The sequence below is a fragment of the Thunnus thynnus genome, chromosome 7 (assembly GCF_963924715.1).
Source record: "Thunnus thynnus chromosome 7, fThuThy2.1, whole genome shotgun sequence".
NCBI classification, from domain to species: domain Eukaryota; kingdom Metazoa; phylum Chordata; class Actinopteri; order Scombriformes; family Scombridae; genus Thunnus; species Thunnus thynnus.
The window spans coordinates 10,322,096-10,349,680 of NC_089523.1; the positions used below are offsets into that span (position 1 = coordinate 10,322,096).

Sequence of the window (27,585 nt, forward strand, 5' to 3'; positions counted from 1 at the left end):
ACGTGCCATTGTCTCTAAAAGGCTGCTATTAATTATAATAATTTAGTTAATGCAAGCATCCCATATGCAGTAAACAACAGTTTATGGTGCAAGTAACAGTTTATATATACTGTACTGTCTTTTTTCTCTTTACTGACAACAGTCAAACTCAAGCAAGAGTAACATAAACAAGTTTAAAGATCAAACAGAGGAAACAAAGTGCCACTTATACTGTACTGTCTGCTGTCTAGCCTCATGCCCGTCTTTGACGTCACAAACTCAGAAAGATGCTGCTTTCAAGTGCTCATTGTAAATCTCTAATTCCTAACTTTGAGAGTGTGAATACGACAGTTATTTTTGTTTTGTCGTAAACAATAAAGGGCTATTGAGCTATATTATTAAGCTTGGTGTAGTGGCTGAATGAGGCTGATAAAATGTGCGTGTAATACCTAACATATCAGAATACTACCTATACAGAATAGTACATTCATTATAAAAACAGAAATGTGTTTGTTAATGCTATACTGCAAGCCAGATTTCCTATGCAAGACAATAAAGCCTGAACTGTTTACTCGTACAGCACATGAAGGCATCATGAGACCGGGCATACATCACCACAGGCGGTGACTTCAACAGCTCCGCAAAAACTTAAACATCTTCAGGCAATGTGTAGGACCGTAGCCGGGAGAGTCCAGAGCATTCGCTGTGTATACAGCTACGCGAAGGAAGGCAACTGGTAGCGTTTTTAGATAAACAGACTTGTTTTCAGCGGATATATGCCGCATTCGTGACTCTACGCTCAGCATGACAAGTAAAACAGAGGCAGTTTGGGGCTTTTAACAACCTTGGAGATAGCTGAGTTAACATAAACAGCTAAGTTAGCTTATAGCAAAATCAAAGTAACGCTAGCTGAATGCTAGTTAGTTGTAAGTTGGGGTTTTGGTTGTCCATTATTCACTGGTGCTACAGTAACAGTGTGGTAATCATTGGGTTTGAATTAACACCATCGAAAAGCTGAAAGCTCCGAACTCCAGTTGATTTCCAGTTGGTTAACGTGATTTAACTGTTACGTTGATACACAATCGACGTTCGCTGACTTCAAATCAGAGGGATTTCTACTTGAATATCAAGGTAAGTAATGATGACATTAATTAAACGTTTGTTAGCTTATGAAATAACGTTTTGTTTACTGTGTACACTAACGCCGCTGGCAATTGTGTCCTCTGAAACTAATGTGTTAGTATTAAAACGTGGCGTTGGTTAAATACTAACGTTAACTTGGCATTGGAGCTGTGGGGCATTGACTTAACCTAACGTTAACACACTGTTAAAGGTAAACAAACAAAAACATTGTGAAAGTGTCACGCTATTTAGGAAATAAATATACATTTTACAAACAAAGAACATTTTAATGTTACTTGGTCTGACACTGTTCCTTTGAACAATTGTCAACCTCTGGTCGTTTGTTGAAACAGCATTTCATCAACAAAGGTGTGCTGCCAGGAGGAAATTTATAAATGATTTCCTGTTTGCAAAATGACATAGCAGAGATGACGTCAGCTAAGTGGATGCGCCATTTCATTTGCTATGATTTATATATAAAAACAACTTCATATATGACGTGATTACAATAGGACCAGGTCGGTAAGAAGCTTCATAAATAACAGTCAACAACAATGCAAGTGTCAGTGTATAAAATCCAGAACTGCTACACTTGTGTTGCCCATTGTTTACTTAAGTAGTCATCAGACTTAGCATGTGGTTGATCATGTTTCTGTTACAGGTGCTGAATGGCCTCCGTTGTAGGAGTGAAAACTGAGAAGCGACCTGCAGCTGATTCTCAGGATGCAGACTCAAATGCAAAAAAGCCCAGGTAAGCTTAGGTGCTTCTCTGGAACCAACTGCACACTTTGCCCATGACTCATTCATCAGTTTTGTCAACAAGGCTGGATTTGTTTTTTTTGCATTCCAAGTTTTTGCTGGTCCTAAATGCAGGTAGGTTTTAGTTTCACAATGCATGCTTGAAAATGATTGTTTAACCCTCATGCTGTCAGAAGGATTTGGAAAGCACCGTCTTTGGAACATGCATCACTCAATCTCTGCTTGCCCCAAAGGAAACTGCTGCCCAGCCTGAAGACTAAGCGAGCCCCTGAGCTAGTCCTGGTGATCGGCACGGGGGTAAGCTCTGCAGTGGCCCCTCAGGTCCCTGCTCTCCGCTCCTGGAAAGGTCTCATCCAGGCCTTACTTGATGCAGCCAATGACTTTGACCTACTAGAGGAGGAGGAGAGTCGACGTTTCCAGAAGCACATGCAGGAAGATAAGAATTTGGTGCATGTGGCCCATGACCTCATTCAAAAACTTTCCCCGGTAAGACTACTTGGTCCTTTTTTTTCTCTTTCCTTTCTACACCACCCTGTCATACATGTACTGACACATGGCAGACAGACTGCCAACTCATTGTCCTTTTCTCAGCTTGTGACGTGTTGCTTCAACTTCCATGAATTGAGATAAGACATCTCAGCAGCCTTATCTCATTAAAAGACCTATAGCAAACGACACAAGTCTTGTTTGTGTGGCTTGTCTCGGAAATGATTTTTTCATCAGTTTATTTGAAATCATTCACACATGCAGTGAGCTGGCTGTTTTTTTCTGTTTCTCTGTTTCTTTTCTGTCTCTCATTTTTTTTAAAAAAACACCAGTGTTTTCTTCAGGGCTCCCTGAAAAGACACCCTGATGAAGGCATGCAAGCTGAACCACATATGTGGTGTGTTTTCTTTTATAACCTGCCCTTACCCTCCTTATTTAAAGTTTACAACATATTTACAGCATACACTGTATATACTGTACAGCATACAAACCATTGAACTGGTTTTCTATACACCACAAACATATAAACTTAAAATACAACAAGCTGCACATCATATATGAGACATCTGGTTTAATACAAGAGACAAGAGAGAGGCTGCAAGATTGATCTTATTACTCTGTGCAATCTCATTCTTAGATTTAATACATATTTATATTGAAAAAGATGTCCATTTTATCACAACAAGCATTCTTGATTTCTACCTTAAGTTGCATCAGTGATAGACAAGACTGGGTTACACTGTGTGATAGCACAAAGGACAGGAACAAAAATAAATCTAACTTGTGTGATTAACAGAAAGCTTTTGGGGAACAATATGTGTCAGCTCATGCGTGATGACAAGGCAGAGAAAATAGATTTAAACAAACACCAGTTCTGATAAAATCGTGGTGCTTGTACTCTAAAAATGGGTCACATTCTGTGATATGGCACATTTTGGGAATTAAAGACAATGATGACTGTCAAAAGCACAATGTTTTGTCATAATTGCAGCAGCAAAGGGTAACACCACAGGGTAATGCCACCTTAAAATATGATCAAGTAATCAAGGCCACTAAAAGTACAAGGAAATCCCCATAGCCCGCCCACATAACCATCTATAACAGGATCCTTACACAAAGCAACACTATCTGTGACAAGCTCTCACAGGCTCAAAAACATTACAGAGGCAACATTTAAAAAAAATAGTCCCTACTGATCATGAAAGAAAATTGTCAGTGTGAGTGAGAGAATGTGAATGATTCTCCTTTTTTTCCAGAACCATGCAGCTCTAAACCAGTTGGACTGTCAGAAATTAATTGAAAAATAAAATGGATAAAACCACACTTGGATCCATATAACTCATTTCTCTTCCTGTCGGACCAGTCTGGTCTGGAGTAGGGCTGGCAGATGGGAGCCTTAATACCGTTTGCCTCCTGTGTTAGTCATGTCTCATCGCACCTTTGACATTGATAAAACACGCTTTGTTTCAGCCCTCAGCCTGTTGTCACAAAGGGAACAAACAGCGCTTTTATGGCTTTATCCATCGTGTTTATTTCAATCCACAGTCGTGCAGCCCACTGCCGTTGGCTACAGACACAGCAGGCTCTAGCATACTGAGGAAAAACAAGCATAGAATAATGTGAACCAGCAGCCCACCAGCCCAGATTTTCCTTTCAGACAGAATTAAAGCACCACCCAGACACTGAGCATACAGTAAGTTACACTAGAAGACAGTAGCGTGTAGAGACTTCCCATTCACAAAAACACATCTGCAGATATTTTCCCCTCTTGCTGATAAGCACACATGTTTGCACTTGACCTGAAGTGATGTACTTAGCTGATTCACTGTCCTGTGATCCCTCAAGGCAAAGAGCTAAATGCAACAGGCTTCTTAAGCATAGGGACTCACTTATGTACAGACGTCCTTAATAATGGTTGAATCATATGTTGAGAAACTCATCAAAACCTTGCACTGAGTCTTCCTTTCTCCACTAAATTTCACCAGAATTTCATTAGGATGTTTATTATTGTGAGGATTTAGCAAGAACTGTGTTAATGATGCTAATATCCAGTTAAATCCAGTAACAGTGGGCTGTGAGAGTTTAACCCACTTTTCATGGAATTGTGTATCAGCTGGATTATGGTGGTCTACTCCGCAGGCACACAGTATCAGGTAATGAGGATAATCTGAAGTTAAAACTCAAAGAGAATGTTTTTGTCATAAATCCTCTCACACCTGTGACCTTGGAGAAAATGAGGCTAATTACAACTTTGCGGACTAGTTTATTAGCTCGATTCAGGCAAGAAATACTTTTTTTTTTTTTTTTCCCTCCCACACAGACCTGGGAGGAAAGCCTTGATCATCTGCTGATAATCAGTGAGCCATATATCATCCAAAGGCTTTTCAGGTAGCTTGCAAAATTAAAAAAAACAGTTCTTTTTTTCCCCCCAAAGTCAACTGTCAATGTGAAATGAACCAGAACTCCTTGTCGATAAAAATCAAGGTGTGTCATAGGGATTTTCCAGTAGCAACAGTTGAAAAATCAACATTATATCTATTGAGAACTAACTGAAGGCATGTGCACAGTAGGGCAGTCCAGAGATATCATAGAACTTTTTAGCGAAACAGATTTATGAAAGTTAAGGATTTTAAAAGCAGAGTTGTTTACTTGCACTTCATTTGGTTATTACATAAGTCCTTAGGCAGTCCAAGGACACAGTGATCAGGATGGGTGCTGTAGACACTAGATGTGGATAATGAGCTTCTTCCTGTGGAAAGGACTCCCGCTGTTTAGCCCATTAGAGCTGTAATCTCTGGAAGTCAGCGGAGCATTTCCCTATGCTAGGATCACCTTGGTCACTACAGCTCTGCTCTACCCTTTGCTATTCTAAGCTGCCCAACTCGTCCTGCCTCTTTTTTTTTTTTTCCTCTTTTTACAACAGGCTGTGTCAGGTAAGGGTGAGATTTAGATGGTGTAGACACAGCCAATAATCTCATGGTGGAATCAGGTGGTATGTGAGTTGCTACTTGAAGAGCTCTGGACAGGATCAGAGAGGGAAATGGAGTGTTGGATACAGAAGAATGTTGCCATTGAGCAAATGTTTTTGAAAAATGTCAGTTTTCATTGCTTTACACACAATTTACATTCCTAAAGTTTGTAGTTTCAAAGTTGCTCACAGAAACTTCACTTTAGCAATAAAATTCAGACGCATTGGATGCCAGTTGGGATTCCTGGGAAGGGAAGAGCCATGGGGAAGGCTTGTTGAAACAAATATTGAGAAACAATAATAAATACACATATATAAGGCCTGGAGTACAGTTAGTAAAAAAATCTTGAGTATAAAAATTGTGCATACTTTCTGTCTGTTTCTAAGAGTAAATTAGGTCACACTGTTGCTTTAATTTGTTATTTTCTCCAGTGTTGGTGGAAGTGTTTGTGCTGTGGTTTTACTGGGCTTCTAAGTTCAGAGAAAAAAAATATCAACATTCAACTGTTTTCTCAGACTGGGCTCAAATGCACATTTATTTTAAGACACTTGATGTAACATGATAAGGTCACATGGTAAGATAAGTAAAACAGTGTACTGAGGAGTTCAATCCCATTAAAGAGCTGCTTGTTGCAGGTTTGTGAAAGTGTATTTGTCATCACAGTTGGGGTAGTTTGACAATGGCCGATTGGTATTTTAAACTTAAAGTATATCATGAAATACTTCCCATAAATCTGTGCAAAACACATTCAAATAAGTTAAACAAGCTTTTTCCAGTGAATGTGCAAATATTAAGCGCTGACAGAGTCAGGGGTTAAATTCCCAGCAGGGCCACTCGCACTAAAAATGAACTCACAGTAAAGTACAGTTTTGATAAAATGAGGAACATTCAGTATCGTTTTCTCTCTGAGACTGTATTCTATTTCAATTATTTCCCTCACACATCATTTCAGTCAGTCTTCAGTCAGCGAACACAGTATTTTTAGGTTGGAAACACTGTAAATTCTTATCTATATTTAAAACTTTGGAGAGTGCAGATCTTTGTTTTTACTAAAATTTGGCCAGTCAAGGTTTTGGCACAGTCAGCACATTTTGTCTATTGAGAGAAGGCAGGGTTTGAGGCTGGAAAGCTGTCTTACATTGCTACAATAGTGAAAATCATCACAACCCTGTTAACTGAAAAACTTAGATACTTTTTAGCCTAAGATCAGTGATCCAATCCTCATTTTTTTATGTTATTACTAGATCACAGTTCCACTTCTCTTCCCAGCTGTTGTCATATTGCATTCAGTGTTGTTTAAAGGTGCTTCACTGAAGTTTCAGTAGGTACTGTAGGCACAATGGTATGGCCTTCTGTCTGCAGTGCAATGTGCACTGTATGAAGTCTCATTGTTATTGTACTACAATTATCACAGTGTTCTGTAAAACTCAATTGTTTTTCAAGGTCTTTGTAAATAGTTCCAAAGTATTTATGATGGACTTGGACGTTTCAGTCAGCAGATTAATGTTGTGTTAAAATGTTGCCACCTAGAGAATTGCTTATATCTACACTCGTTTGTCTTACAGAGAACAGGAAATGTGCGGTCCACATTCTTTAAGGACTGTCTATACGAGGTGTTTGACGATTTGGAGTGCAAGATGGAGCATGCAGGGAAACATCTACTGCGCTCGGTGCTGCAGTTAATGGAGAGTGGCGCACTGGTCCTCACTACTAACTTTGACAACTTATTGGAGATCTATGCAGCTCATCAGGGCACCAAGCTGGAGTCTTTGGATCTGACAGATGAGAAGAAGGTAAACAGTGCTCAGATTATGGTATGACAGTGATCGATCTTTCCTGCCACCGCAGATCCAGTCAGCTTTTTGAAAAGAGTGTAAAGGTCACTAAAACACACTCTTAAGCAAGCACTGTATGTTAGGCCAGGCTCAGATGGATTCAAAACCCTGACAAATAATGAATTCAAGTGTCATTTCACAAATGATCTCATCTCGCATCGCAAACACACTTACAACATGTCTGTCAATTTCAAAAGGCAGAGGTGAATTGGCTTAAAGTCCTCACTCTGTCTGATTTACATCTGTGACATTGCCTTTCAGTGAAGTTCTTCATTGACTAGATCTGGAGAAAAATAGATAATACTTTGACCTGAAAGAGCCTTTTGTCTCTGACAGGTGGAGGAAGGTTAAAGTTCTAGTCATTACTCCACTGCTGTCAAATTTTATGGATTGAACAATATTTGCTTTTGGTTTAAGACTGGACTGAGGAGGAAGCCTGTGTTTTCCCAGTAAACATAGGTTTGTTTCACTTCTGACCAGTTTCTCCATGAAATCTCAGAACTCCAACCATGACGTTTATGTCCCCGTTAATACAAAGTTAGTTTTATTATTTGTTACATACAACACAAATTTGCTAAATATGGTCAGAGTTTTCTGAGAGACTCGTGGCTTTGCCTCTCAGTCCTGGTATTTATGCCTTGTCTCCATCAGGGCTAATATCCTCTCACTGCTGTTCAGTGATTTTACTCCCTGCCCAGTCAGAACAGGATTGAGTGCAATGGACTGTTAAGTGGGTGTGCTTGTGTGCTTGTGTGCTTGTGTGTTTGTGTGTGTGTGTGTGTGTGTGTGTGTGTGTGTGTCTAGGTATTGGAGTGGGCTCAGGAGAAACGGAGGTTAAGTGTTCTACATATCCACGGTGTTTACACCAACCCCAGTGGTATCGTACTGCACCCTGCTGGCTACCAGAATGTACTGAGGAACACTGAGGTTATGGTGAGCACTGAAATTGTTCACTGCTATCTTTCTGTTCTAGAAAGTTCATGTCTGCTAAATGTATAAATTTGTGGATTACGTCATGTTAAGGCTTCATTTGAAATGGTAGTAATAACGTATTACTGCCGGTTTCAACAGCGTGAGATCCAGAAGCTGTATGAGACCAAATCATTCGTGTTCCTCGGCTGCGGGCGCACAGTAGACGACACAACCTTCCAGGCTCTGTTCTTGGAGGCGGTCAAGCACAAGTCGGACCTGGAACACTTCATGCTTGTGCGGCGCGAGGACGTGGGTGAGTTCAAGAAGCTGCGTGACAACATGCTGGACAAAGGCATCAAGGTCATCTCCTATGGAGACGAGTATGGCGACCTGCCCGAGTACTTCGAGAGGCTGGCCAACGAGATCTGCAATCGTGATGTATCAACCAACGGCTGGGGTAAGGAGGATAAAAGCCAATCACAGTTCATTTGTGTACCTATTTGTAGTCAGTGAGTTCATTCTGTGTTAAAGGGGCATGCCGCTGATTTTACAGATGAAATTCAGAGGAGAGTGAAAGAAGAAATGGCAGGAGATATTTTGATGCGCCTGGGTCCGGAAGTAAAAGTCTCATTTATTTGTCCCGTAAACAATCTGAGGTGACTCACAGTCGAAGCACTTCTGCAGCTTGGATAAGGTCATGAAACTCTCCCAGTTCTTGGACAAAAAGTTTGAGTTTAAAGTTTAGTTTATATGATCAGCTTAAAATTCTGTTACATGCGTCGCTGACGGCAGAGCAACTTGGACATCACTTTTTGTTCACAAATTCTCTGACTTGCATCTTCTTCTCCACAGCAACGGCAGCTGAGGAAATTGTAGTATTTTGAGCCGTCCGCCATGCTAAAATGACAAAATGATTTTTGAGAAACAAAGTTGAAATGATTAAAATTGGTGGTCATAATATAAACCAATATGATCGTTCCAATGTTCAGTGAGTCCTCTGTTTCTACCGTAAGTATTGAGGATATCGTTTAAAGAAAAAATTGAAATCAAGATACGGAAAACACCTTTAGAAAAAGTGGCACCTAGCACTTCACAACTCAGCTGCATTCTCCAGTCATGAGATACTATGATGTAACAATACTTTGATATTTTTTAACCTGTTGAGGGCCCCAGGGCAATTAAAGTGCAGTGCATTTGAACTTTTGTGTCTAACAGCTTAAGACACAAAATCTGAAAACGTGAGCTTTTCTTACATCAACAGATCTGGTTAACTCTCCTTTCTGAGTGGAGTTCAATGTGTTACCTGCATTCAATAATTGTCTTTTTTTTATCTTTATTTACAGGGCCTCCCTCAGAAAATGGGGAGGAAGTGCAGAATGGCTTTAACACACAGAAAAGCCTCCTTCAAGGTTAGGACTGAATGCTTCTCTTTGACATCAGGCAGTGGCCACTTGGCAAGAGACATTTCCAGAATAACACAATAAAGCCCTGTCTTAGACTGTTTTCTTACTGCATGCTGGTAGAGATAGAAAATCAAAGTCTGTTCTTGATTTTCAGTTTCAAAAGACCTGCTGATATTCCTTTACACAAAGACACAACTGACTTTGTGCTATTGCATGCATGGAAATCAGTGGCAGCGTTTCAGTTGATACGCTTTGTTTTTCAACTGTTCACTCAAGTTCCTTCCTTCTCTTTTTGCCCCAGACTATCATTCTTGACAGGCACACAGTCGGGATCAGTATCAGACATTTTCCTCCACAGCTCCAACAAGAGATCAGTCTACTTCGAGTAGTACTCGAGTCTGATTTCATTCTATGGATTTAGGTATCCAGAAACATTATGGGCCATGGGAGACCTAAATGCTGTTGTCAGTATTTTCCAGATGTTTATTTTTCCTTTAATAGTTCTTGTTTAAAAGGGAAAGGAAAAATCTAACATAACCGTTATAACCAATACCCAACCTCACAGCCCCCACTGTACTGTATTTAAATGTTGCCTAAACCTAGACTTTTGGGGATCTACAGTAGAAAATAAGTATGCGGATGGTGGAGCAGTGACACTATGGTATGTTCTCACTTCAACTTGACAAAAATGATAGATCTGAATCCACTGACAGAAGTTGGCTGCGCTGCAACGAGTCATTGGATTTGGACATACACCTTGACCTACCCGCCCTGTAGGAGAAGCTCTATAGGTGCAAGCTATAACACACATCCTGTGTAGAGTATGTAAGGTTTGTATCTGTCATGCTTAACCCTGAAACCAGGGAAACTTGATTTGCACACTACTGGGTAGGGGATGGGTGGAAATAATTATCTCAGTCATGGATGGTTTACTTGGTTTGCAAACACATTAATGTTATGACGTTGTCCTCAAATGAAGTTCAGAAGTGTATGTTTCCATAGCAGAGAGGCTCCCTGCCAGTAGCAATCACTTTGCCACTCCTGTGCTGAAAATTAAAGAATGTTCTTTGTAAGCCTTTTTGTATTTTTAATACTTGCATGTGTTTTCTGACATAGTATTTATAAGTACTATTTTCAAAATAAAGCTTTTTGGTATCCCATTTGTCCTGTCATGTTTGCATTCCTTCTAATAAAAATCAGACTCTGCTGGAGCAGTCTGTCACGGGGCACAACATGTGCCTCTGAAACATAACAAAACAAAAGTTACAAGCTGTTATAGCATACAGCAGTTTTATTTAGAAATGTTTACATTCTCATAAATTAGCTCAAATCTTCTGTATAACTCTTGATTCTCTCGTATTGCACTACCACAAATTAAAGGGGGCTAGAGATACTCATATATTTCCTCTTGTAAATGAAGAGTAAATCAGAGGGGAACATAAATATAAAAGGCCCACCGAACTTCAACTGATCACTCAAAAAGTGTAGTCTGAAAATCTATGGACAACCTGTAAGAACAAAAAAAATCAATTTACAAAATATCTTACCACTTTGAATCAACTAAAAAAACTGAGGGATCAAAGTTTCCTTTCTGTATTTAAAATTAGTTATTTGTGTGTTAGGCAGGTGAGGAGCTCTGGGAGATGAATTTTATAGAACAATAAATCAAGAACCAATGTTCCACAGTAGTTAGTGTGTTCAATTGATGTACTGTCAAATGTTACAGCCTTGATTAAAGTGAGCGTACAGTATATTCTTTACTCTTCCATGACTTAGATTTTTAACAGGAGGAATTTTACATATACTAATTTGACAAGTGCTGATGCTCACACCCACCCCAACTGCAGACTGTAAACTGAGTCAGTGGTTTCTGACCTGCATTGTTATGGTACTGTTGATGGACAACCACCCATTTAGTGAAAGTGTTAACTAAGATGACAGGAGACAGATAGGCACTATGGTCACTAAGCTTTCCTCAGGCACATGCAGCTGCTGAAAAGTCATGTCCAGCAAGCCTTGACGACCTGACCTCATTTACATGAAGAGGGGAAAACTAACTGACAAAACGCCAGGTAAGGAAGTTCTACTGTGTAACCCAGTAAACGGATGACATTTACAGCCTATTTCCATTTAGTCAGCAAAATGTCCATTGGATGTGACTTTGTTGTTGAAAACTCAGGCTGATCTGAGGTACTTTATTTGGCCCAAAAGTTTAGAAATGATGCAAAAGGGAGGTTTCCTCTAGCTTTGTTGCAAGATGTTCTGTCTTTTGAAGTGCACAACTTGTCCTTTACTCTGGCCTGGAGCTGGGAGAATAAAGTTCAGTGCGTGACATGAGTTCTTCATTTGATGCAAAGTAGAGAGGGCAGGGCAGGAGGATGAGAAACGCAGGCTAGCAGGGCTGGAACATCTCACGGCAGCGTGGCAAAGGTATTGTTGGCTTTGTTGCGACGATGAATAAACAGCAGAACATGCAGCCACTTAAGCCTTCATCAGGGCACTGACCACGGCGCGGGCGTTGAGGCTGCGCAGGTCGTTGTAGGTCTGCCCTGTGCCCACAAACACAATGGGCTGGCCTGTGATGTAGGTCATAGAGATGGCAGCACCAACCTGTGAAGGAGGGAGGGGTGACGCATTAGTGCTATCAGCTTTCCTACTGCAATCATTCGTAAGTCATTAAAAAAAAAACAGCTACAGACAAGTCATTAACTGCATCAAAAAGATCCTTTTGAGGCCACATTGCAGGATTAAATCCAGACAGTGCGTGTGCAAAAAAATGTTAAAATACCTTGTCATCAATGGTGTCAAACTTAGTGAGAACAATTCCATCGATGAGGCGAGGCTTGTCAGACATGGAGTGGTCTGCCAGAGCCTGATTGAACTTTACCTGAGGACACGAGGGAGAAAGAGAGAGAGAGAGATGAGTCATTCAACGAAAAAACCGGGGATGATGACAGAGGTTAATATGTATAGCACCATCTTTCCATCTCACTATTTACAAAATGTAGAGGAGGCGCAGACAGACATCTGTACCAGCATGATGACAGTTTTAGAGAGCGACACTGACACCTGCTGGAGAGTGTATTACAGTATATTCAAGTTAACTGACTTTCTCTTCAGTGTCAGTCCATCAGTAACATTTCCTGTCAGCGCATGATGTGTCTGAACAAAAAGTCGGAATTTGTCATAGTGCCTTACCAGCTGATCGACTGCCTCGTTGCCCACCAGAGCTTCCCCAACAAACAGCACAAGGTCGGGCATGTTGACTGCGATAAGTTTGGCCAGGGCTGTCATTAAGGGGGCGTTGTCCTGCATACGCCCAGCAGTGTCCACCAGCACCACGTCAAAAGCCTGGTTGCGGGCTGGAGGGAAGAGACACAGAAGGTGTACGTGTGACTTTACCATATGGGTGACATTAATCATTAATGGAACACCTCATCATCACTGCAGCTTCATAGGTTAAATTTCCACCTCTACGTCTCTTTTTATAACAGATGTGCAGAATCAACAAGCTTTTCGATCTCGTGGTATAATAGTCAACAAGAAAGAAACTATTTTACCATATGCAATGGCCTCCATCGCAATTCCAGCGGCATCCTTCCCGTAGCCCTTCTCATAGAGCTGGACGACGAGCCGTCCTCCGTGCTTCTCTGGAGGATGCAGAGAGTTCAGGCGGCGCTGATGAGTGCGGAGCTGCTCCACCGCCCCGGCACGAAACGTGTCACAGGCTGCGATCAGCACTGTGAAACCGTTCTCTATCAGCCAGTAGGAGATCTGGACCGAGACAAGGACAAGTTTGGCTCATGTGAACATGTGTGGGACACAATCTGGACATGCTGAGAGGTAAAATGTATCAAATGAACTGATAATTAAAAAGTGACACTGAAGCAAATATCTACCAACTATACCAAAATACTTGATATTGTTTATTGTTTTTACATATTTAAGAACAGGCCTTTTTTCACAGAAGACATTTTGACATGTCACAGTGGTGAAGGCACAGGTGTTGAATTTTTGAAGAACCCACAAACCCTTTGCAAATGCACACAGTGGTCAGGGGTTGAACATTGCCGCAGGCTGTGGATGAGCTGGGTCAGCGGAAACTCTTTTCACCAAAATGTAGGTTAAGTGTTGAACTGAAGGTTCAATGTAAAGATTGCGACTTGTATACTGTGCTCTACTAACGGGGCTTTACATGACCAAACACTTTCACAAAACAAGGAACAACCCACACAGGAAATTCCCCTGGAAGTGGATGCTTGTGTGGGTTAAAGATCAGCAAACCACAGACAAATTAACATAGAAGCACTTACTGGATTTGGGGGGATATGTGATTATGCTTGTAACAATGACAACTGACCTTGGCTAGGTTGTGGACTTTCCAACCCCATTTACACCACAAAATGTAATGACAAAAGGCCTTCGCTGGCTCTGTGCCTCCATGACATCTCGCAGAATGTCCACTCTCCGCTTGGGCTGCAGGATCTGCACCAGTGAGTCTTGCAGGGCCTGCTTTACCGTTGAGGCAACAGCTACAAAACACGGAAGAAGAAAAGGGCTTTGTTGAGCATTGTGTATTCATCAAGCACTATTCTGCATGCTATACGTTTACTGACACACATAATCTGATATCATTTAATCACTGTAGTTCTTCTATATGTTATTGATATAGATAACAAACGGTACACAGATAGGCTGACGACAAGTTACACCGAGTGTCTAATTCAATAAAACACATCTATGATGCAACATATGCACTTAACCCCTTTAGCTTGAGGATCTGTGGGATGTTTCTAATTGCTGAGCATCATTTTAAAAATCACAATTCTGTGTATATGAAATGGAGAGAAAGGATCTATTTTAATCCGTTTATTGTGGTAATGATACCAAGTGTTTGGGAAAACAAATTACTGTAATCACATTATTTTCCCAGCATGTAGACCAGTGCTCATAGGAGACGAATCAATTTAAGAGAATACCTCATGCTCATCTGTTCCCTTCTGGGCTTAACCAAACGAGGATTGTGATGTATGGTTTATTGTGGGTAAGTTGTATACATGCTTAAAGTTTACTTACTGGTGAATGTGCCCATGACTTTGCCCTCCAGTTTCTTGGCTACAGAGTCACAGAGTTGGGAGGCAATGTCGGCTGCTACATTCTTTGCTACGGGATGATAAAGGAGAAGAGTAAATAGCAGACAAGCCAGTTTCTAATCCTGCAGAATGAGGACGATGAGTGAGAGATATCATACCGATGAGGTGGTCCCTCATCTTCTCCAGAACTGACTCCATGTCCTCCCGGGTCAGGCTCTTGGAGCCTACCAGACCCTTCAGCATCCCAAACATGCCCCCAAAACCGCCACCTTTTTTGGAGCTGAGAAGATTTCAAATGATCATAAACAGATGAAGCTAAACACATGTTTACAGTGCATCTTACATTTGAGACATGAAGCAAAACATGCAACACATTTGAAATCCAAAAATAAAATAAGCTTTCTTACCTTGCCTTGCTTGTCTCAGGGACAACCACTCTCTCCTCTTCCTCCTCCATCTCTTCTTCTTCCTCCTCGGACTCGTAGTCCACAGACAGCAGGTCTCCCTTCATGGAGCTTAGCTGCATCCCCTGAAAAGCATCCATGACATCAAGAACTTGGCATCAGAACCTTTACTTTAACAGCATTAATGTGACTAAAACAGATGTCTCTTTAACTACAAAACCTCTTAGTGATGGATGGAGGGGAAGGGTACATACTGGGTCAATTTGTGCTTCCTGGTTCTGGTCACCACCATTGGGGGAACCGTCTCCATTCCTTTCACTGTAGTCCAGGTTCTTGGTGCTGCTACCACCCATGTCCCAAACACGCATTTGTTTCTCACGAGGTTTCTGAGGCTTTGGAGACTTACTATGAGTAAGATGACAGAACATCAGAATTAAGCGATGCAAAACAAGCAGTTAAACATGCTTTACACTAGGAGACAGAGCAAAACCTGATTAGTATAGAAACACACGTATGCCCAATTGATTACTATGGTTCTGAGGTAACATTGTACGCAACACATTTATTAAAAACAAATCAAATTTTAATGCTCTTTAATTTTAAGCAATACCTTACAAGGATTCACTGGGGATCAATATTATGCACATCACTGAAGTGTATCAAATTTGAAAGATTTAAAAACACTGCACATTATTTGTCTATAAAGCTCTAATGGGAAAACTGCCAAACTATCTCTGTTCTCTGATCACATCTAAATCCAGCAATTACAATGTCAGGTCACAGGACATTTTAAGTTTAGCTGCACCGTATTATCAAGCAGAACTTGGACTGTTTGAATAAAAGGATTGAACAAAATAAATAAAAATGAAAGGGATTCAGGGTCCTGTGAGCTATTAGTTTTCACAGATTTGTGCATTTCTCTTGACAACATCGTTTTGTGCCTGCTGCTGGTGGTGAGGTACAGTGAGTGAAACGTAATGTACCTTTATCAACAACATTTACTTGAACTATATCTTGTTAGATATTTCATAAACATGTTTTCTCTTACCTGGATTTTTCAACAGGTCCCGCTGTGCGCTTACGAAAGAATTCCTCTCTCTTTTTCTGCATGATCTCTTCAGGGGTCAAGCCCTGGTTACCATTCTCAACCATCTTCTGGCCAGCAGATGAGGCCTTGCCTTGATCCACTTTGACAGGCTCAGCTGCAGGAGCTGGAAAAGATTGGAAATTAAATCAAGTAAGGACTGAAATTGATGATGATGGTGATGATGATTATGATGATGCTACATTAGCTATTTAGAACAAGCTTATTTAGAACAACCACGTCTAGCAGCACTTACCCTCCTTTTTGGTATTTTTATTCTTCTTGCCACCCTGTTCCTTGCCTTTGTCCCCACCCTTCGTCTCAATCATTGACTTCACAGTTTTTTGGGATTTCTCGGACTCCTTGAAGGTCCGCATGGGGGCAGGGCCTCGAGCTTTGCCGCTCTCCTCTGCCTCTCTTGTGGTTAAACATTTGTTATGTGTCAGCAAGAGCAGAACAAGAAAGGTTATGGTTAGTGATTCTTTTGATTCTCACAGCTTCATTGGACATTTTTTTATGATATAGGGTAAACTTTATGTTACCACTTGCACTTGAGAATTTCCTGGCAATAACCATGACACACTTGACTTAAAGCTACTGAAGTTTGCCATGTACTGGTATAATAAATCAAAGATACATTTATATAACTCACCGCAGACACAAAACAATATTATGCCTGCAGTTCTCCAAGACAAGAAATTCCCTCCATGAGTGAAACTGTTTGTCTTTACCTAAGAAGCATCTTGAAGTCATCTTCGAATTCAAAGTTGTTGCTGAGAAGCTTCAACGCTCCCTTTTGCTCCAGCTCATTCTTATAACGATCCCTAAAATGAAGCTGAACGTCATCTATGAACTTGTCCACATAGGTCAGCGTCAGGATCTTTTGAAAACCCACCTGGGTTACAAAAAAAGGGGTAAAGATCGTTAACGTGTAAAGATAAAGACAACATGCAGCCCACAACCTGGTAGTATTTGGTTTTCATTCATTCAGTGTGTGAGTAAGAAACTTACCACAAAAATCAACTCAAACTCATTATCCAGCTTGTATTTAAGACTCAGGGCCTCATGAGTAAATGAATTGTTCCCACTTCGCTCCTGAAACATCACAAACATCGTTGACATGTCAACGGGAGATAAACACACATGTCGTTGTTACAGCTGCTACATCTTTAGCCTTCTGTGCCTTCTAAACAATGTGTAAGAAGTCACTGTAGCACAAACTATAAACAAAAAACAGCTTACAATTCGTAATAAGGAGAATTTAGGCTATTTACACCTCAGAAGGTCCCTTGTTTAGTACACTAACGTTACGCAATAAGCTAGCGTTTGCTGCTACCTATTAGCGTTAGCATTAGCTGTCAAAGCCATACCGAGAATTAGAAAAATGCAGATAAGTTAACTGTCACAGGTTTCCACCTGTCATTGAGGCTCACCTGTAGGATCACGGAGCGGATCAAGGCGTTGACAGGCCCGGTGAAGGATTCAGTGACTCCAGCTCCCTGAAAACACCACAACACTATCCCCCCTTTGCTGAAGATGGTGAAGAAATCGAGCATCTTGCCACCACGTATCTAGATTTAAAAAGCAAACACGGAGGGAAAAAAAAGGTGAAACTAAAGCCCTGCGTCAAATTGAAAGTTTCGTAACGCATTTTAAAGCGCTAGTGCCTGCTCTTACAAGAATTAAATCTTACCAGATAATACTTGAATAGATAGTAAATCCCCCACCAGTGAGAAACTGTTTTAGACACGTCAGATGCAGAACCAGGAAGTGACGTTTTCTTCCGGCGTTTTTTTTTTTTTTTTTTAAATGAATTTTGCGCATGCGTTGTCTGATGACACAGCCTGCCAACTTGACGTCAGCACAACTCCCCCAGCCAACATGGGTACTTAACATAATAGATGTATTTTTAAAGTGTATTTTATTGTAATTAAGTACACATTTGTGATACTTTATCTGACATCATGCGTTAGTGTTTTTTTTTAGTGTCTTTTTTTTTTTACCAGTCTCTTCTGAAAACCTTAAAAACCTTTCTATTCAGGAAGGCTTTTTCATCTTAACGATTATCATTATTATTTTCTTTAAGTTGTTTGTCCTATGTTATTAATGCTATAGCACTTTGAGTTTCACAATGAATGCAAAGTGTGGAACAAATTAAACTTTTCATTATTATTATTAATATTATTACATGCAAAAAAGTGATACGTTCATAAAATGTGATGGCATTGTTATGGATTAAACTACCCTGGGTCAGTTTAACCTGCTGTAGGGCACAGGTGCAGAAATGAACTGTGGGTCTTTACCTTCATTAAAGGCCTTCATCATTTCAGTTCATAGTTTGCTGTAGATGTGCATGAATTATTTTCAAACAAATGTTTCCAGGGAGATTGGAGCCTTTGCTCCCGTGTGGCAGTTGCCCAGTTGGTAATATTTCTTATAATATGGTACTACTTTCATTTTTACATAGCCAACGGAAAAATGAAGTGAGGTACTTCTTGTGTAAACAGGACCATATTGTGGTCAGTTTTAAGCATGTGCTTCACCAACTTTTTAATGACCCAACAAGAAAGACAGTCCATAAAATCCCACATGACTTCCTCTAATGTGAAAATGCTTTAGCTACAGTGGTTATATCATTTATCATTAGTTGGTCACTCTACCCCAACATTAGCCTATATTGCATATACATTTTGCCAATATTACTTATTTTTACTTACTTACTTAATTTTACTTGTATGAATATTTTTTTATAATCTGGTATTACTTTTACTTAGCCTAAGTAAAGGAAGTGAGTTACTTCTTCTTGGGTAGACATGACCATACTGTTTGTGGTTTTAAGAATGTGCTTCCGACTTTTTAAATAGCTCAACAAGAAAGCCACTCCATAAAATCCAACATATGCTAATGATTTCCCGTAATGTGAGAATTTAGTTACAGTGGTTTTATCATTTATCATTAGTTGGTCACTTTACTCTGGGCAAGGACTGCAGACAGGGGATCAGAAAGTAGTATAACCGTAACCTATGAAATGTTGTTTTTGTTGAAAATAATTATATTGAACTTGTCCATATACCTACTTCTGAAAAAGGGTTAACTGCCCGCTCAGTGAAGTATGAAATTTGAGACATTTTGCATCAGAAATTTGGTTGCACATGTTGTGGCTCCACGTTCAGCAGCCAGCAACTTCCTTCTATTTATAGCAATATCACAGAGACAAAGTTTTCACTTCGTCTTTGTTACATTCGTTCGCTGTCGTTGGACTATGTCACATTGTTGCAACAATGATTTGTTCAGCTACCATCTGTGATTCCTGGACCATGTGCGCCATGAGTCAGACAAATCATTTAAAAAATATGAGACCATCAAAATTTTATTGACTGGAATGATCTTGGAGAGGCGTGACAAACATGACAATGCCGTTAACAACATGCTTGGTGAGTTAAAGTTTCAGCCATTCAATTTGTAATGTGAAACTTATCTTTGATTCCTTTTTTTTTGGGTCAGGGCAGGGTTGTTGATCTATAGCTATGCTTTATTTCCTCCCTCTGTTCGTCTTGAATTGTGAGGAGATTACACTTTTGTGGAATAGATGAAAATTGTTCCGAATACACATTGTTAATGTCGCTATACAGTACATATTAATGTTAATGCTTTCACAGCCTTTATGGCTCATTGCTTGAAGAATTCACAAGTATTTTAAAAGTCAGTATTAAGTCAGAAATATATACAGATTGTCTTCTTTCTGTTTCAGGCTGGTTCCAAAAACTCTTGAAATCAAGAGAATCATCATCAACATGTGAACAAGAAACCAAAGTGACAAAAAATTCATTGACTTCTGTTAGCAGTTTATCATCTTCATTTACATCATCATCCTGTTCTTCATCATCATCACCAGGGACAACCCCCTCTAAACCACCACAGCTACAGTCTGCTCTGAGCTCATCGCTGCGATGGAGTCTAAAATATGATGTGTTAGTGTGCCACAGTTTAGAGCCCAGTGACACTGAACAGGCTGTACGCCTGGTCTCTTTCCTGGAGGCCTCGCCCCGCAGCCTTCGGTGCTTTCTTTTGCACAGGGACATCTGTCCAGGAGGTGCATTTTCCACAGAATTATGTGAGGCTGTACAGAACAGCCACTTGAGGGCTCTGCTTATCACTCCTAACTTCCTGCAGGATGATTGGTGCATGTATGTGATGAACCAGGCTCTGGCAGAAGGGCAAATGTTCAATCGCATACTTCCGCTGGTTCACAACTTGCCACACTCTCTGTACCCTCAGGAACTGAAGTTTTATTTCTACATCGACCTGAGCAAGAATCCTGACCGATGTTATACTCTTGTCAACAAAACTGTGCTCAAGTGTGAGTAATGGAAAAAAAAGTTCTTTTGGCTCAAATTAAACATAATTTGAGCCTGGTCTTAGGCCCAAATTTGAAATGAAATCTTTTGAGATCTTTTTTCAGTCGTGGTCTTAAGTTAACCCATGACAATATCAGTGGCCAACTGTTTTTTTTCCTCTCCTGACAAATGTCGAATTAGCATTTTGGTTACTTTGGCTCAGCAAAAAAGGAGGCAATCTGCAAATGATTTAAACATTTTTGGAGGAGAATCGATCTTTAATAATATCCACTTGTTTTCTTCTCCAGACCTGCAAGACATGGTTAAAAATGAGAAGACACTTGATTGCAACATGGACAGCTCTAGCAGTGGATTAAGTGGGGAGACCAGCTAAAATCAAAGTATGATCTTGCTGAGACAATTCCGCTGGACGTGAAAGAAGACAGATGAAAGCTTCAAGGACGTTTGCTGTCATCAAGGCAACAGTAATTAAAGAATGAGATGAAGGGCATGAGGCTCCAAATGGAAAAACAATGCTGCTATTGACTGACTTCAACTTTAACCAACCTTTCATCACATTGTGTCAGTAAAATGAAGCTACGGTTTTATTACTTAGACTTTTCTTCACTCTTTATTTGTGCTTGATCAATATTGGGTGTGGATGTTCATACAGTGAGCAGGAAACTACTCACTCCACTTATTTTCTGTAACATATCCAGAGAAGTGCAATGTACTTCTTTAGATACATATTGTGATCATTTGTCTTGATAGTCTCATCTTGCAACCCACTCAGTTGAATTGCACCCCATCATTTAAGTGTACAATAAAGGGGACTATAGCACCATAAATGCATGTGATCCTCCTTTTAACAGAGTAAAAAACAGCAGTACTGTGTTAGGATGAAAATATTGTGATACAGATCATTTTACCACTAGGTGGAGTACTTTTCTATAGTATCCAGTAGAGAATGGTAGTGAGGGAATGTCAGAGTTGATCTAGCTGGTACTGTATCTCTATGTCCATCATGTGCGTGTCTGCCTGTCATAGGCTACTTTCAGGGACAAATTTAAGACTTAAGACCAATTGATTGGGGACGACTTGTCCAATCAGGCACAAAAGCTGTGTCCTCAATGGGGAAAAGGCTGATTTTTGGGTCAGTGATTAAGGTTAGGTTAAGGGTAGGGGTAAGGGTTAGGTTTAGTCGAGCAGTGGTTATGGTTAGGGCTAGGATAAGTCTGACATTAATGTAAGTCTATGTAATGTCCCCAAAAGTTACCTAGGACAGCGTGTGTGTGGTTTTGTGTGAGTGTGTGTGAGAGTAAGATAAAAAGGAGAAGACGCACCCTCAATAACAGTTGACTATGACATATCCTCTCTGCTGAACAGAACTTTAAGGAATAGAGAAGCAGTGTAATTCCTGTTGAGAAAACACCTTTATATTTCCCGCTACTTTCTATGAACAATCTCTTAAACACAGCAGGAGGTCAGACTTACAGCTCTGATCCGCTGGCATATTCTAAGGCAGAATATTTCTGACTGAGTGGTTTTAGCTCAGCTATTTGGAAGAGTCTGAACATGTCGAAAATTTGGAAGGAACACCCTTTCTCCTTCATCCAAAGAAAAACTTTCAACTCCCTGTTATGTATGATCAAGTTACTTTTGAACCGTAATAGGTTACATATTACTAGTTGCCCTATTAAAATTGTAATAAGTTATATTATTATATAAGTTATTATAATTTTAATTACTTCAGCATAGTAATATAACTTATTTCATTACTTTTCTAAGAAATGTTTTAATCTGGGAAATAAAGCTGATTTGAGCACATACTGCCAAATGAATAGAGCCTGTGTAAAAGCAGAGACAGCTGCTTGTAAGCCAGTAGCATAGGCAGAAACCACAGACCAATCATACTTTATAGGTTCTGAAATATGTTAACCAAAATAGGCCGTTAAAACAATACTTGCCTGAATGCACCACAGTTTAATCATACAAGCCTTATACATCATCAGAGGTAAAGTTGCAGGCACCAAGATCAACATTAATAGCATTGTGTAGCCTGGCATGGCAGCCACATATTCACACACACTGACAGATGCAGCATCATTAATCAAGCATATGGACAGAGGTACACCAGCACCAACATGCTCAGTAACGTTAAAAATGACACCTGAACATAGCCGGGCACGGCAGCTACATAAACCACACACACACACACACACACATACACACACACACAGATGGCAGAAACAGCAACATCAACATAAAATCCAATTGTGCACCCAACAAAACTATACCCAATAAACCATAATATTAAAACAGGCAATAGGCTTCTACAGTTGGAAATGGTGAATTAGCTTAACTTTGATGATTACAGCAGGAGACGATGGGCCTTGGTGTTGCACACTGAAATTATTTCATTGCAGTCCAATGATTCAGTCACATACTGCTGCTGACAGGGAAAGGGCCGAATTAGCAGCCACATACGTGTCATTGCTACTTGGCACTTGTTGAGGAGAAACTTGTGCAGGAATAGGTGTCTGGGTTGAGAGTGATGTCTAAACCTGAGCTGAATTCTCTTCCTCCTGCTCCTCACGTCTTTTTGTGACAAACTTGGGCAAACTGCTTTGTTTCGCCATACTTTTCATCTTAACCTACTTTAAAAGCAGCTAGTTAGCAGACAGCAGGCTTCTACTCTTCTGTGCAATGTGCGGGATGTACACTGAGCGAAAGGAGAGGGGCTGTTTGCAACCTGGCATTTGCAAAATGCACTGCCACAAAATTCTGATGTATCAACATCATGTGGTGCACTCAAATTTGTCCCAAACATGGATGTATCCGTGGTCCCAAAGGCTTTCCTGAGTGCTGACCCGCGTTGTCCAGAGATATGCCAAAGGAAAGCATTCCTGCATGGTGAAAAAAGCAAAAGAATGAATATAAGCTTTTTACCAAAAAGAATATTTTCGGATGTAACCCCTTTGTAATAACCAACATTTTCATTAGTAATAGTGATTTAATTACATATTTTTTCTCAGTAACTGTAATGGATTACAATTTTATTCATTTTTTAATTGTATAGTGTAACACTGTTACATGTAACTGGTTACTCCCCAACAGTGTGTATGATTACTGGCAGTGCTTCTTTTCAGATAGTTGGCAATCAACTGGATCATAACCTTTGTGTTCCTATAATATTATCTTTTGACGCATGCACCCCCCCCCCCCCCCCCCCCCCTTGCATAAGGCACCATCTGTTTCCACGAAGTGCTTTATGCTTTCTTTTTATGAGTTTTATTAATGCTGTATCACCATCCCCAAAACAACAGACATTTAGTGCCACAATAAAAGACCCATGATAATCGCCTCTTTTGTGGCAAGCCAACATTGTAACATATAAATTGAGACTAATCTCTGAAAGGCACAGATGTTCTATGAGGCTTTTGTTGTTACTATAACAAGTCATCCTTCCGATGACACACACACGCACACAGTGTGAGATGTGAGATCTGAATGCTTACTGAAAGGCAATTTCACATTTAACATAATATAAACTGTTATATGAAAAGTAACTGTGATATCATTAGCCAAGACACATCACACACATATAAAGCTATCTTTCATTTTTATTTGAGAAGGTTACAATCTGCACTGGAAAATATCATACAGATGCAAAATATCATACATAACTTAAATATAGAAGTTTTATTATTTCAAGTTATTTCAACCTAAAATTTCTAAAAAAAAAAAAAATTCATTTCAATACCATTTCAGAACTCATATTTATGAGTTGAAGTCTTTTGACTTGAAATAATGAGTTGAATGAATGAATGAACTGTTTCTACAGAAGTTTTTGTGAAGTTTGAAGAAAACAAACATGATAGAAACTGACTGTGTGTCTTTAATACATGTTAAAATAAGTAATGGTAGTTATTTTCATCATCAACAATAAAAACAATGCAAACCATGATGAGGGATAATACTGAATTCAGTCCCTACCCCGTACACTACAATGACAATGTCACTGAGTGCAGCGTTGCATGTATACTTTGCACTCTATGACTCTCTGACTCTACAGAGCCACAACAGCAGACGAAGCTACAAGTTGGTAGTTCCAAATACCTGTTTAATGAATGAGCATTTCTAAATCCACTGAACAAAGACAGGATGTTGACACAATGTGTAATATTTAGTCAAGGTAACTTTTGGTGGTTACAAGAACCATTTGTTGATTTAACCAAAAATTTTAAAGCGGCCATTTCACTCATAATTAAAGTTGTTGTTGAAACAACAAGTTACATTTTACAATGTGTGATTTATTAAAATGTTTAGAAAAATTTTGATTCGGATGAAATAGGACACGATTCAGTGTACAGTAGAGTTCATTTTGAAATTGTGACAAAATATATTCATCATCAAAATATATGCTGCTGGAACTGAAGTGCATGTGAACAGAGATGCAATTGCTTAGCTTAGAGAAAAAGTGTAACTACAAACAACATAGTGACTACAAATGGAGAAGATAAACCCCATGGCTACAAAACAGCTTTGAATAATGCTACAAAGCTGATGGGAAATTAAGGGAACGATTAGATGTTTAATAACTTTTTAAGTCATATTAAGCTAACACCAAAAGGCAGCAGTGTAACGTTATGTACTAGCATCTAACAGGATATTGCTTGCATATGGAAGTTTAGCCAGGTAACCCAGCTAGCTAAATTGGCTAACCTCATGCTTTTGACATGTTTGTCTTATTTGGAGTATTAAAATTACTATCCATCCAAGGACACACAATATAACAACAGAACACTTTTGATAGTCACGTCCTGTCAATTTTGAATGGCGGTGCATTTGCAATTTCTTCTGGTTAATTTTAAGTTAAAGATGAAAAAAACAAAAGGTTCTGGCTTCAGTAAATTCTGGACAGTGGTCTGTCAGTTTGGATACATTTCAACCTGGAGGCAGTTTGTTGATGTTTTAAACTAATTAAAACTAGACTAAAATGTTCACAAAGTTTTTGTTAACTAATCTATGGATGATTGACTAAAACAAGTTTAAAACGGGGAGTGTTTTTGTCGACAAAGACTGAAAATTGACTAAAATGAAGTTGACTAAATACGACTAAAACTCACATGTACTTTTGATCTCAGGACTAAGACTAAGACTAAATCTAAAAATGACTCACATGAAACTGTTGGAAAGCCCCTGAATGGGTGTGCAAGCTATGTGTCAGTATCCTTAACCTTTCAGCATGAAGCAAGAAGAGAAAGAGAGGAGAAAGTGCAGGCTGTATGATGGCAAGCTGGTGTAAATTGGACCACCAACAGTATGGAAAAGCACTCAGCTGTAAGTCAGCATGGTGGTCTCTACTGGGTGTGGCAGTACTGACCTGGACGTTTCTATCTGTGGTGAGTAAATTCAGCTTGCAGTGAAGCACCAGCTGGGTTAATTAAAGGAAAGCAGGAGATCCAAACATTTTATTGGGTTTCTAGTGAAATTTAGCCATACAGTGAAATGAGACGTGAGAGGGCTGTTAGTAAAACTGAGCACAAAAATGTAAACCCACATGCCTACAGCATGAACATGTACAGCAACACTACTTGTTAGATGCAGTCAGATACATTTTTCACCATCTACTTTTCCTGCAAACAAATATGCTTTACAAATTAAATGTTAAATGTCTTTGATTGTAATTTTGCTTTATTGTGTTTATATTTTACGTTTCTATATTTATATGCTTTTTTTATGCTGCCTTTCTATGAAACCACCGTATTTTTGTGGGACAATAAAGATTTGATCTTCTTTGACCACAACTATGATCACACACTGAGTTACAAAATGCTCAAAATAGGATTACATTATGTCAATTTTATGGAAAGAGACATTGTTCTCTACTATTTTCTGCATTTGGTGCAGAGAGAATGTATAGTACCCATTGTATGCTGAGTCACACATGAATTATGGACACCACAACTTGATAATGAAACGCTGCAGTGGAATTAGAAGGCCTGTAAAGGAGTGATGCACTCTTAGATTATTTACAGAACCCTGACATTGGCTTTGGTCCTGAGCCAGCAAACATTTATCCAACATATAATCTTTGGTTCGCCCAAAACAATCCTGTTGCCAGCAGATACATTAGAGGAGATCTTTATATGCCAGTTATTCACAATCTAATAGAAGACTTAGGTTCAAAATAAAGCATTATCATTTCTTCTCATTATATCCAACTTTTTTCTTACAAAAATCTAAAAAGAAATCTACACAGATTTATTCAACTTTTTTTCCAAACAAAATTATACATAGACAATGTTGCCATGGTGGTGGTTATTATATTGTATTTCTTCTGTAAATCTAGCCTCTAACTATGCAGCATAAGCTTGATAGAAGCTGAAGTTGATCTTGTCCCTGACTTTCACTCTGTTATCTGCTTTACAAAGATTTACAAAATCACAGCCAACAGCAGCAGGACTTCCCAGATGTTTTTCCCTGTGGGAGAAAAAAAGGCAGTCATATTGAGAAAGGACAGGAGAAATGATTAGAATTAGCTGAAGATCACTGACATGGAAAAGTTCATTAACATGTGTGTGCTTCAACACCAGCACCAGTTACAGCAGGCTTCATATTTGCAGCCATGGTATTTGAATGTGTCTGGATCTACCATTCATGACTTTGATGCTCACATTGCTTCTCTCTGGGTGCCTAGGGAAAGTCAATCCTCAAAAAGTTACAACTGCAATGCTTTCATTAAGCTAAAGCTACAACTAAACCAGCTCTGGATACAGGCTACCGTAGGTGCCTGGTTATGTATTAAAATGGGGGAGCAAACTTGGAGAGATACTTAATTGGTGGGATTAAGTCAAGAAACAACCACCTACACTAGTCTAGATTAGTTAGATTGAGGGTGCTATGAAAACCAGGAATTCATCAAGAACAGTATATAATTGGGTGGATCAGGACAATTGCAGCAAAGTAAAAACAAATTAGATGAATGAAATGGCCTCACAACAACCATCTAATTCCAATCCCACATACAGGTTCTAGTGGAAGCTGTTAGCACCACCAGCTGATGTAGTTGTGATGTTATACAGGAATTAATAATCATAACTTCAAAAGCAGATTATTTTAACTGACATTATCTCAAATCAAGGACTATTTTAATGCACAACTCAGAAGGTGACTTTTACTCCTCAAGACTTAAAAGG

At 39.6% G+C, this 27,585-nt stretch overlaps 3 protein-coding genes across 4 annotated transcripts; 2 read left to right on the forward strand and 1 right to left on the reverse strand.

Annotated features, from left to right (window-relative positions):
- Positions 1 to 566: 566 nt before the first annotated feature.
- On the forward strand, positions 567 to 10,625 carry fam118b (family with sequence similarity 118 member B). The gene is made up of 8 exons (XM_067594247.1): positions 567 to 1,110; positions 1,763 to 1,852; positions 2,094 to 2,346; positions 6,881 to 7,108; positions 7,955 to 8,083; positions 8,222 to 8,519; positions 9,406 to 9,471; positions 9,767 to 10,625. The coding sequence occupies exons 2-8, from the start codon at positions 1,770 to 1,772 to the stop codon at positions 9,778 to 9,780; spliced, it is 1,071 nt and encodes a 356-aa protein (XP_067450348.1). The 5' UTR covers positions 567 to 1,110; positions 1,763 to 1,769; the 3' UTR covers positions 9,781 to 10,625.
- A 113-nt stretch (positions 10,626 to 10,738) lies between these two features.
- Positions 10,739 to 17,840, reverse strand: srpra (SRP receptor subunit alpha). Its single transcript, XM_067594250.1, is given in 15 exon segments — positions 10,739 to 12,075; positions 12,254 to 12,352; positions 12,664 to 12,827; positions 13,026 to 13,239; positions 13,822 to 13,997; positions 14,542 to 14,628; positions 14,717 to 14,838; positions 14,966 to 15,087; positions 15,217 to 15,367; positions 16,011 to 16,173; positions 16,303 to 16,463; positions 16,778 to 16,941; positions 17,058 to 17,141; positions 17,480 to 17,617; positions 17,740 to 17,840. Coding segments are annotated over 14 exon segments (1,959 nt in total). The 5' UTR covers positions 17,603 to 17,617; positions 17,740 to 17,840; the 3' UTR covers positions 10,739 to 11,946.
- A 15-nt stretch (positions 17,841 to 17,855) lies between these two features.
- On the forward strand, positions 17,856 to 21,646 carry tirap (toll-interleukin 1 receptor (TIR) domain containing adaptor protein). 2 transcript variants are annotated; one of them, XM_067594248.1, is made up of 3 exons: positions 17,856 to 17,931; positions 19,798 to 20,406; positions 20,692 to 21,646. In XM_067594248.1, exons 1-3 carry the CDS (start codon positions 17,856 to 17,858, stop codon positions 20,775 to 20,777), a joined length of 771 nt encoding a protein of 256 aa, XP_067450349.1. In that variant the 3' UTR covers positions 20,778 to 21,646. The 2 variants fall into 2 exon arrangements, with proteins under 2 accessions (XP_067450349.1, XP_067450350.1); XM_067594249.1 differs by lacking the exon at positions 17,856 to 17,931 and adding an exon at positions 17,944 to 19,480.
- The last annotated feature ends 5,939 nt before the right edge of the window (positions 21,647 to 27,585 follow it).